Genomic DNA, 12647 nt, shown 5'->3' on the forward strand with positions numbered 1-12647 from the left:
AAGAGTACCAGCTAAAAGAGATCCAAAGAAAAGTACAAAAAGTGACATTCTAGTCACAATCACAAATCCCAGAGATAGGGATAGAATACCAAAATCAGCAAGATCAAAAAGAGAAATTACATTCAAAGCACATCCTTAAGATTTACAACATACTTATCACAAAAAACCCTGAAGGCCTAAAGGGAGTGGTGGGATGTGGTGAAAATAACTTAACAAAATTAATGCTTCACCTAGAGCACTTCAACCAACAGACTCAAAACAAGCCTTAAAAGACAAACTGAGGGCCCGGAGAGATAGCACAGCAGCGTTTGCCTTGCAAGCAGCCGATCCAGGACCAAAGGTGGTTGGTTCGAATCCCGGTGTCCCATATGGTCCCCCGTGCCTGTCAGGAGCTATTTCTGAGCAGACAGCCAGGAGTAACCCCTGAGCACCACCGGGTGTGGCCCAAAAACCAGAAAAAAAAAAGACAAACTGAAAGGTCTACTTTAAGACAACACAGATCAATAGACACACCAAACTCCTACATAAAGATGGCACTAACTCCCATGACAATTATCTCTCTCAACATCAGTCAACTAAGAGACACAGAGTGGCAAAATAATCAGAAAGCTGAATCTAACATTCTGCTGCCTACAAGAAACACTTCTGACTCAAATCAAAGGTTGGAGGACAATCATCCAAGCAAACACTCTCTTAAAAAAGCTGGAGTAGCCATATTAATATCAGATAACAAAAACTTTAGACTTAAAAGTTATAAGGAACAAAGATGGAGATTTCGTATAAACAGGGTATATATACAACAGAAAAAAACTCAATCCCCAATGTGATATGCACCAATGAGGGACCAACCAAATATTTAATACAGTTGTTGAAAAATTTGAAAGAAGATATCAATATCAACAAAATAATAGTGGAAAACCTCAACACCACCCTTGATAGGTCAACCAGGCTGAAGCCCAACAAGAATATACTAGCTTTGAAAGGACAAATGGAAGAAAGTGGCCTTGAATATATATATGTATATGTATATATATAAACATACATACATATATATTTATATGTGGCACTCCACCCCAGGAAAAAATTCTTCTCAACTTTCTTCTCCAATTCATTTAGGTCATTCTCTAGGATAGAACACATGCTAGCCTATAAAACATACCTCTATAAAATCAAGATGATAGAAATTGTACAGACTACTTTCTCAGATCACAATGAACTGAAATTGGACGTGAATACAAAGAGCCTTAGAGGAAAAACTTTAATACCTAGAAATTAAACTACTCACTACTGTAAAACAAGTGTGTCAGAAATGAAATCAAAGATAAAACTAAAAGATTCCTAGAAACAAATAGAATAAAGACACAAGTTATCAGAATTTGTGGGACACAACAAAAACATTAGAGAAAATTTTATAGTTTTTTTAAGCACACATCAGAAAGGAAGAAGAAGCCTACATAAATAGCTTAATGACACAGTTTATAAAATTAGAAAGTGATAAACAAAATGAATCAAAAATAGGTAGGCAGAAAAAAATAGAATAGGTAGGCAGAAGGAAATAACAAAGCTTAGGGCTGAAATTAATAAGTAGAAATCTGAAAAAAAAACAATGAAAACAAAAGTTAGTTCTTTGAAAAAAATAAACAAGATTGATGAACCACTAGTAAAACTCACAACGTTTGGGAGAGAAACCTAATAAACTGGATTAGAAATTAAAAGGAGGAGATCACTACAGATATTACAGAGATTCAAAGGTAATGAGAGACTACTTTGAAAAACTATGTAACAAAACACGAGAACCTGGAAGAAATGGATAAATTCTTGGACTCTTAAATCTTCAATGGTTTAACCAGAATGATCTAGCCTATCTAAACAGATCCATCACTATTGAGGAAATTAAAATGGTAATCAAAATCTTCCCCAAAAGAAAAGCCCAGAAAAAAAGAAAAAAAGAAAAGATGGATTCACTAAGAAATTCTTTCAAACCTTTTGAGAGGACCTACTACCAATCCTTTTAAGGTTCATCCAGGAAACTGAAGAAATGAAAACACTCCAAACAGTTTTTACAAAGTTAATATCACCCTCATACCAAAAGCAGACAGATAAGAAAACTACAGACCAATATCTCTGATGAACACAGATGCAAAGATCCTTAACAAAATCCTAACATATAAGATCCAACGCCTCATCAAGAAAGTCATACACCATGACCAAGTAAGTTTCATACCAGAGATTAGGATGGTTTAACATATGTAAATCAATCAACATAATACATCATGTTAACAAAAGAAAAATAAAAACCACATGATCATACCAATAGATGCAGAGAAAGAAATTGATAAAATCCAGCACCTATTCATGATAAAAACTCTCAACAAGATGGGAATGGAAGGAACTTATCTCAATATACACAAGGCCATTTGCCACAAGCCAATGGCAAATATACTTAATGAAGACTAAAAGCCTTTCCTCTAAAATCTGGTATAAGACAAGGCTGCCCCCTCTAGACACTCCTATTTAACATAGTACTGGAAATACTTGCCATAGCAATTAGGCAAGAAAAAAAAAAAAACAAGGGCATCCAGATAGGAAAGAAAGAAGTCAGGCTCTCACTGTTTGCAGATGACATGTTACTCTTTTTAGAAAACCCTAAAGACTCTACCAGAAGGCTTCTTAAAACAATAGATTCATATAGCAAAGTGGCAGGCTACAAAATTAACATGCAAAAAAAATCAAAGACTTTCTTATACACAAATAATGATAAGAAGAAATGGACATTAAAAAAATCCCATTCACAATATTGCCACAGAAACTCAAATACCTTGGGATAAATTTAACTAAAGAGATGAAAACCTATACAAAGAAAACTACAAAACACTGCTTCAAGAAATAGAAGAAGACACAGAAAATGGAGACACACATCCTATTCATAGATTGGGTGAATTGGCATCATTAAAATGGCAATATTCCCCAAAGCATTGTACAGATTTAATGCAATTTCTCTAAATATAACATGACTTCCTTCAAAGAAGTGGATTAAACATTCCTGAAATTAAGTTGGAATAAACACTCCACAAATAGCTAAAACACCCCTTAGAAAAAAGAATACGGGAGGCATCACTTTTCCCAATTTTACATTTTATTACAAAGTAATAGTCATTAAAACAGCATGGTATCAGAATAAAGACACCCGCAGATCAATGGAATAAAGTTGAGTATTCAAAGAATGTTCCTCAGACATACAATCAATTAATCTTTGATAAATGTGCAAGAAACACAATATAGAGCAAGGAAAGCCTCTTCAACAAGTGGTGTTGGGACAACTGGTCAGCCACATGTGAAAAAGCGAACTCGGACCTCCATCTAACACCATCCACAAAGGTCAAATTCAAATGGATAAAAGACCTTAATTAATATCAGGCCTGCAACCAGGCATATTGGAGAACACGTAGGTAAAATACTTTATGGCACTTAGACTAAAGATCTCTTGAGGGAGGAAACAGCACTGTCCAAACAAGTAAAATCAGAGATAAACAAATGGGACTACTTTAAGCTGAGAGGCTTTTTCACCTAAAACATGACTAGGATACAAAGGCTCTCTACAGAATGGGAGAAACTATTCACCCAATGCCCATCAGATAAGGGGCTAATATCTAAGATATATAAAGTACTGACAGAACTTAACAAGAAAAAAAAAATAACCCCATCAACTAATTGAGAGAAGAAATGAACAGACACTTTCTCAAAGAAGCAATACAGATGGCCAAAAGGCACACAAAAAATGTTTCATATCAGTAATCATTAGGGAGATGCAAATCAAAACAACAACGAGGTACAATCTCATGCCACAAAAACTGGCACACAAAGAACAAGAACAATCAGTGCTGGCAAGTATACGGGGAAAGAGGAACTCTCATTCACTGCTGGTGGAAATGCCATCTAGTCCCGCCTTTCTGGAAAACAATTTGGATATTTCTCAAAGAACTGGAAATTAAAATTCCATATGATCCAGCAATATTACTGCAAGGGATATACCCTAGGAACACAAAGACACTATACAAAAATGTCGTCTGTACTCCTACATTCATTGCAGTGCTATTTACAATAGCTAGAATTTGGAAACAACCCAGAAGCCCTTCAACAGATGATTGGCTAAAGAAACTGTGGTACTGAGGCCAGAGAGATAGCATGAAGGCAAGGAACTTGCCTTGCATGCAGAAGGACGGTGGTTTGAGTCCCGGCATCCATATGGTCCCCTGAGCCTGCCAGAAGTGATTTCTGAGCATAGAGCCAGGAGTAACCCCTGAGTGCTGCCCCCCCCCCAAATAAAGAAACTGTGGTACAATCTACACAATGGAATACTATGCAGCTGTCAGAAAAAATGAAGTCATGACATTTTCCTGTATATGAATGAACATGGAAACTATTATTCTGAGTGAAATTAATCAAAAGGGGAAAGAGATACACAGAATAGTCTCACTCATCTGAGGTATTTAAGAAAAATAAGAGACTGTATGGTAATAATACCCAGAGACATTAGAGAAGTGGACTGGAGAACAGCCCATGATATGAAGCTTACCACAAACACTGGTGAATGCAATTAGGGGGTGGGAAAGGAGGGAGATGGGGCATTGGTGGTGAAGAGGGATGTACTTTTTGTGACTTAAACACAACTACAAATATGTTTGTAACTATGGTGCTTAAATATAGATATTATAAAAAGAAGTTATTCCTCATGTATCCAAGAATAAGAGAAATGCTTCTTTTATTTTTTTTTTCATTTTTTGAGTTTTGGGTCACACCCAATGACACTCAGGGGTTACTCCTGGATATGTACTCAGAAATCGCTCCTGGCTTGGAGGACCATATGGGATGCTGGGGAATTGAACCATGGTTCCTCCAGGTCAGCCATGTGCAAGACAAACACCCACTGCTGAGCCACCACTCTAGCCCCTAGAAATACTTTTTTTAAATAGACAAAATAAAGTAGTATTTTATGAGAAACATTTCAAATTTAAAAATATCTATGGTTTCTGTATGTAAAGTGATGAATTTTGTGCTGAAAACCACAGTGACCACATCTTGTTGCCCTATGGTTAGAATTTTAAGTGTTTTCTGTCACCATTTAGCTCAAATATTTGATAGTAACTACCACCTGGCTCTATAAGAGAATCTCACTTCCCAATAAACCTGAGTTTATGCTCTCTGTCATAATTCAACATGTCAGTGGAGGTTTTTTTCTCAACAAAGTGATTTCCTTTGAACTTGGCTCAGGTCAATACTCCTGCTCCAATGAAACCTGACTTCTTTAAAAAGAGCTCTTCCAACACTCTCCTTTAGAGAAAGGAAGTGAGCTCAGGCCTTGTCTAACCTGCCCTTTCAATCATTATTTTCATTAGTCTTCTCTAAACCAGTCATTCCATTATTTCAGCACTTTATATTTTTAATGGCAGTTGCTTATTTACTTTACTCTCTGTCTGGGAGGCATGTGACACTTTTTCTGGTTCTGAGCTGAGCTAACTCAAATGGCACATACCTGACTGTGTGGCTGAATGGGTCAGCATTTGGCATGAGAAGATGTAGTGACTGGCAGGAAATCTTAGGGGCAAAGCTCCCACAACAGGTTCTTCTCAGTATAGAATAAACCTAGGACATGTTTTCACTTTCAAGACAAGGAGAAAAAAATGGCAAACATAACAGGGCTTGATGAGAAAAGGGGGGAAAACCTTTTAAAATGGGAACAATCTTACATATTCCACTCCTCAACCAGAATCGTTTTTGCTCTGAAGAGGGTGAGTAGGAAAATTGCCTGACAGGTGAGGAAACCTTGACTTAGACTTTTCTCAGACTAAAGGAAAAATTATTATGTCCAAGCATTTGGTCCATAACTCAGAGATCTGCTACATGGAACTTTATTTAATAGAGTGTTTAGTGTATCTAAGGTCAGGAATAGGGCAAAACTGATTGGCATAAGAAAATGCCAATGGCAATGGTGGGAGCCACCTCTTTGGGGGGGAGGTTGACAAAGAGATGATAGCCAAGTCAGGTGACAAATCAGGGTCTATCACTTTAAAATTTCTCTAGATGAAGAGAAATTAAAAAGTTTATAAATTGTTATGAGACAATTGCTAATTTTTCTGACTTAATCTCATCAATCACATAATTTTTGGTGTTCTGGAAATTCATTGTTATCCTAAATTTTCAATTAAAGTCTGTTTCCTTCAATAGCTCAGTGTTCTATTTGAGGTAATCAATACATGGCAGGGAGGGGATCAAGAATAAAGGAGGTCATCAATAGGAATAGAAAATGATTTGAATAAACAGATCAGAAGAATTCCAACTCTGGAAAAATCAATGAGAATACAGACCACAGGAAGAAGGGGGTAATTTCCCATTTGTAGTTTGAGGGTAAACTGTCTTATTTACATATGAAGTAGGAATCTCAGAAAATTGTAAGATTGAAGACAACTGACTTATATCCCAGCATATTGGCATAAAAATAACATTCGAATTATCTTTTGATTTCATGATTTCAATTGTATTTCTCAAACTAGTTTCATTTGGGGCTGGATGATAGCACAGAGGTAGGGCATTTGCCTTGCACATGATTGACTCAGGACAGACCTGGATTCTATACCTGGCGTCCCATATGGTCCCCTGAGCCAGGAGCAATTTCTGAGCTCATATCCAGGAGTAACCCCTGAGAGTCACCGGCTATGGTCCAAAAACAAAGCAAGCAAACAAACAAACAAAAACTAGTTATATTTTAGAAGCTACTGGACTTGTCAACTTTTTATATTTGTTATGCAAAGATATGTTTAAAGCTAATTATTGCCACTGTTTTATAAAATATAGTGCACTTTAATACATATATGGGGAAATGGAAATTATTCTCAACAAATTAAAAACTTTGATTTGGATATAAAATTTTTACTTCATCAAAAAAATTTTTTCATGAGAGGGGCCAGAAAGATAGTACAGCAGGTTAAGATGCTTGCTTTGCATTCAGCCAAACTGGGTTCACTCCTTAGCACCACAAATGTTTCCTGTAATCTGCCAGGACTGATTCTTGACCAGAGTTAGAAAGGAGTAAACCAGGTATGGTCCCCAAAATAACAACAACAAAATCAAAATTTGTTATGATAAAAATTAGTTTAATTTGAAACAGTCACAAACTTTCAACTTATTAACACAGATGTGTTTTATTTAGATTCAATATTTTTGGTTGTTTTGGGGCCACACCCAGCTGTGCTCACTCGGTTCTGCACTCAGAAATCATTCCTGGCAGCCTCAAGGACTGTAAGAAGTGCTGGATATTGAGCCAGGGTTGGCCACATGTAAGGCAAGCACCCTATTCACTGCACTATCACTTTCACCCCATTGCTTCAGTTGAAAATTCTTTAAATATTTCTAATCTATTTATTCGGTTTTTTTCCTCCTCAAAAACATAGATAAATCTCGCTAGTATTAAGCACTATGTTAGGGATGTAGAAATGAATATAATATTGACCCTGGGATCAATATTTTCAGTTTTCTGGAAAAGTCAAGCAGGTAGACTCTTAACAGCAACCCGTGTAAGTAGTAGAAAAACATTGAATTCTTCGGACAAAGGTCAAAAAAAGCAGTTGAAAAATTCGTATTTCTACAAAGAAATACAAGAAATAGTATAGATGCATTATTTTGCACACCTCATTTGAGTTTGCAAAGATTTAGAAGAAAACTAATATTAACAATTCCCCACCCCCAACAATAGGAGCTATTTAAGACTTTATTTGTTCAGAACCAATCACAGGGCTAAAAGTCTACTTCCTGAGTAAGCACCAACAGTTCCATACTATACACGGAAGGGGAGAGGTCAGTTTGACGGAATAAAAAAAACCACTCTAGGGAGTCTGCAATGGAATTGCTCTCTGTAACTCAATTATTTGGCTCAGGCCAGGACACAGAACCTGGAAGTCAGAGGAGGAAGGGACAGGGTGAAGGCAAGGATGCTTTGGTGAGATTTAGTGCCAGGCAGGGAGTGTTCACTGCACAACACTTGGGAATTTCTGAATGGAGATGGGTACATAAGTTCCCTCAGGCTTTATTTCACCACAGATTGCTAAAAAAAAAATTGAGTTCTCATTCTAGGGATTGTAGATGAGAAAGAGAGAGGTGTATGGTGGGATCCCAATCAATTGGTTCCACAATTTCCTGAGGGAGTAGAAAAGGCTGGTACAGCAAGTGGTTTAGACACATGTTTCTATGAGAAGAAGATACGCTGGCAAATATTCTCATGCCTTGTCCTCAAACTATGTTTCTATTGGACGGGGTGGAGAGGGAGAAATCTAACTATGTGCTTTCTTACATTATATAATCAGAGTGTATGTGTCAAAGGAATGATGATTGGAATAGTTATTTCCTCTTCTCTCATCTTAATTCTGGTCAGAAAAGAGACTTAGAATTTATACACCCATTTTACCATTTTTTAAATTTCAAACCCAAACCACCACCGATCAGCTGATGGCAGTAGTGCCATTCTCATGGGCCGGATATTCTGGCTGCTCAGGCGCATACAAACGTGTGACAATGGTACGGAAAGGCAGGAGGTGATTCCTGAATACACTGAGGCTCTGCAGCTGGCGTCTATTCTCACACATTTTTTTTTTTTCCATTTTAGCTTCTGAGCGAGCGGCCCTCCATCCCTCCCCATCCGCTAGGAAATAGAAGGGCCACATGAATCACCCCAATAAAACCAGGTTCCCTTCCCTGGGAGAGATTAGGAGCAGTGGAGACGCCTCTCCACCCCTTTCTGCAACCCCAGAAATCAGGACTTTTCTAGGAAAAAAAAAAAAAAAAGGGCCCAGCTGGGTTGCCAGGACCCTACTGCAGTAGCAAACACCAAACCAGGATCTCAGCAAAGCCCAGAAACGCAGGGACAGGGACAGCAGCTGGGCGAGGTGAAAACGAGGTGCCTGTCCCCGGGGGCCACTACTGGAGGATGCGGTACACCCGAGCAAGGGGCGATGGTTTTAAAAAGAGGAAATGGCACTAAAGGGTTCAGTGGATGCTGAGGTCGCCTCTGCACCCCTGGGGTTCCCAGGAGCAGAAGAGCAAAGGGGAGAGAGAGAGAGAGAGAGAGATCAATGGTGCAAAGGGAGCCAAGGTCTTACCTGTCCGGGCAGACTGGTGTAGTTGAAGGAGTAGATATTCTCGAGGCTGAGGTTCACCACCCCGCTGTAAACGCGGTCGAAATCAGCACCCCTGGCGGGGTCGCGGGGGACTCTGCGCCGTTCCAAGGGTGGTCCTGGGGGGCTCGGAGCCGTCGCCACCACCCGCAGGAGCCAGGGCAGCAGCGCGCAAAGAGGCGCGAGTGTTCGGCAGCTCTGCATGGTGGTGGATGCAGCGCCCCGGACGCGGGGTGAGCCCCAACAGGGTCCTGGCCAGAGCCCCCCGGTAGGTAGGTAGGTCCGCGACGTGCCAGCGAAGGTTCCACCGCCGGTTGTCAAAGCCGACCAGGCACAGTCCGAGGGCGGATCCGAGAGTGAAGAGGCGTCCCTGGTCCCCCGCGGGTGGTCCGGGTTAGGGTTAGGGGGCGGCGGGGAGATGGGGACTGAGAGTTGATGCTTTCTTTGCTCTCTCTCTCCAAGTCCTAAATCAGTTTCTCATTCTTGAGAAGAACCCTCCCCTCCCAACGTGCCCAGCCAGAATTCCAATCTCTCGTTTCCTTCTTCCAGCTGAAAAAAAATAAATAAATAAATAAAAGGAAGAAAAAAAAAAACTGAGCATTAAAAAGAAATATCCATCAGCCTTGAAGTGCCAACCTGATGAGCAAGGGAGAAGAAGGTGCCAGGGGTTTCATAGAAACCCTGAAAAGGGCCCAGAAATGGAAAACAACAGCACAGCCTTTCTTGGAAGAGGAAGACCAGTTTGCTTTTCCAGTTTGCTACCTGCAGACAGACACTCCTGTTACTCTCATTTCTTTCCCTTCACGAAGAGAACTCCTCCCTAGAGGAGTGACTTGTTGTATTTCCTTATCACCTACCTTCCAATGAGTTTTCGTGGCATCGTTTTCCCTCTCCTTGCCATATGTGTATGTAAAAGCGATGATGTACAGTCATTAAAAAAATAAATAGATATGGTAAACAATCATTTCAAACAGACCTGAAGTCTGGTCCCGGAAGTTGTGAAAGGTGACTCAAAGTAATTGGATTTATGCTGAGAACTTCCCCCCCCCTTTTTTCTTTTTTATCTTGAGGGGTGGGGTGCACTGGGTACAGAGAGTATCTTTTTCTTCCCTCACCTCATGCCTACTTTACCCCTGCAATGTCTATTTCTCAGTTTTTGGACAATCTCAGGATTCTGGATGGGGTTTCAAAGAAGAAACCACAGCCCAGCAGTAAAAAGGAAATATTGTGGCAAAAAGTAAGGGAGGGAAGTAAATATTTTAGGACAAATAGAGTCGATCGGGGTATTCCTGGAGAAACCCAAATAATCACAATTAAGGTGTAATGAGTGAGGTCTCTATTTTTTATTTTATTTGTAAACTAGAAAAAATATAGTGTGTACTTGGTTTTTTGTTTGTTTGCTTGGTTAGTTGGTTTTTGGTTTTTGGGCCACACCCGGTGATGCTCACAAGTTATTCCTGCTATGCGCTCAGAAATTGCTCCTAGCTTGGGGGACCATATGGAACGCCCGGGGATCAAACCACAGTCTGTCCTAGGCTAGGGCAGCCAAGGCAAACACCTTACCGCTTGTGCCACCGCTCTGCCCCCTGTAGTTGTTTTCTTGATTGTACCGTCTTTTCTTATTGCTTCTTTAAGGTCTGAAGAAACACCTTATATTCTTTTAAAAATGAGTAAAATGCATTTGATACAGTTTTATAAAAAATACTGTACTGATGAAAGATTGAGTTAGACAATGCCTCCTAATGACATTTTTTTTTGTTTTGTTTTTTAAATTTTTATCAGGGTGGGGTTGCCCACACCTGGCGATACTCCTGAAAGTCACAGGAGACCATATGGGATGCCAGGGGATCTAACTCGGGTTGGCTGTGTGCAAAGCAAATACATTGCTAGCTGTGCTATTGCTCCAGCTCTTTAGTACAGTTTCCACTTGAAATTCTCTTTTCATTTACTTTGGGGGGGTCACACCTGGCAGTGCTCAGGGGTTACTCCTGGCTCTGCTCTAAGAAATCGCTCCTGGCAGGCATGGGGGACCATATGGGATGCCGGAATTTGAGCCACCGTCCATCCTGGATCAGCTGCTTGCAAGGCAAAAACCCTACCGCTCTGCTATCTCTTGGGCCAAAATTTACTTTCTAAAACATTCAACCCAAGTGCACAGATGAATGGATAAAGAAAATGAGGTATAGCTAAACAATAAGAAGATAAAACCTTGTCTTTTTTATGAATAGAACTGGAAGGGGTCATGTTAAGTAAAATATGTCAGAAGAAGAAAGATAAGAACTAGATGATGGCATGCATATGTACAATGCAGAGAAGCAAAACAGGGAACAGACATAACTGAACCAAAAACAAAACAAGCAACAACAACAACACCCTGGATTCAGACCTACCAAGCTATCCAGAGAAGGAGAAAATTGACAGGATGAAAGCTAGCAAAGCAATCTAAAAGGTCTAGTGGTTTGAATGGACTATGAGATGTTAGTACAAAACAGTAAGTAAATTAATCCTATCTGTCAAGAGGCAGGCTTCAAGAGGTTGGGAAACTGATGACCAGGGTGGAGGGAATGTTACAGTAGTGGTGGAATTGGTATTGAAGAATTGAATGTCAGAAATACTATATTATGGGACCAGAGTGGTGGCTCAGTAGTAGGGCATTTGTCTTGCATGCGGCTGACCTAGGAAGGACCAAAGTTCGATCCCCCAGTGTTCCATATGGTTCCCCAAGCCAGGAGCGATTTCTGAGCACATTGCCAGGAGTAACCCCTGAGCATCACCGAGTGTAGCCCTAAAACAAACAAAAACAAAAAAAAAAACTGTATTATGAACAACTCCATAAACCACAGTGTCTAAAATAAAGAAATTAATTTTAAAAAAAGTAAAAAATAAATAAAAAATTTAATAAAGGAATAAGCCTTGAGCACTGACAGGGGTGGAACCAAAAGTATTAAAAAATAAATTTTACCTTCAAAGGTAAAATGTCTCTGAAAACATTTCATGTTCTAAAATGAAATCCGCTTCTCTCTGCTCAGTCAGTGAAAGTTCCACCTTCTACAGTTATAGTAATAACTCTAATTCTTCCACATAACAGTCCAGAAGGAATCTTAAATGGGCTGTGATCCATCAAGACTTTATCCTTATCTTCAATGAAATTACAAGCAATTGGAACAGACCCTTTTATATATAATTGACTGATAGTTATGTTGACTAAATTGACTGATAGGTTATAAATCATTCCATCTCACTCAGTTTAGAAACATTTCAATAGTTGGCCTACAGATTGATATTGCTCTGAAGAGTTAAAAACCTTAAAAAAAATCTGTGTTCAATACTATGATCGAATTATGATTTTAGCTCAAATTTATTGAATAACTTTAGGAAATTAAGCACAGATTTGATGTAAGAATAAAAGTGGAAAAGAATGGATGTAGATGTATATTTATAAAATTAAAAATCCTTGCACATGCTGACCTGGGTTTGATCTTC

At 39.3% G+C, this 12647-nt stretch overlaps 2 protein-coding genes across 2 annotated transcripts in view; one reads left to right on the forward strand and one right to left on the reverse strand.

The window, feature by feature from the left end:
* The window catches only part of SIDT1 (SID1 transmembrane family member 1), a 129756-nt gene extending 120150 nt beyond the window's left edge, over nt 1-9606 (reverse strand). Inside the window, exon 1 of the mRNA XM_049785850.1 lies at nt 9150-9606. Within this exon, the coding sequence (XP_049641807.1) occupies nt 9150-9368 (219 nt within the window). The 5' untranslated portion in view covers nt 9369-9606. The remainder of the gene's footprint in view (nt 1-9149) is intronic.
* Nucleotides 1-12647, forward strand: part of USF3 (upstream transcription factor family member 3) — an 869396-nt gene that overhangs the window by 169650 nt on the left and 687099 nt on the right. The gene's annotated exons all lie outside the window — the stretch shown is intronic.

Source organism: Suncus etruscus, chromosome 13, assembly GCF_024139225.1.
Source record: "Suncus etruscus isolate mSunEtr1 chromosome 13, mSunEtr1.pri.cur, whole genome shotgun sequence".
Taxonomy (NCBI): Eukaryota; Metazoa; Chordata; class Mammalia; order Eulipotyphla; family Soricidae; genus Suncus; species Suncus etruscus.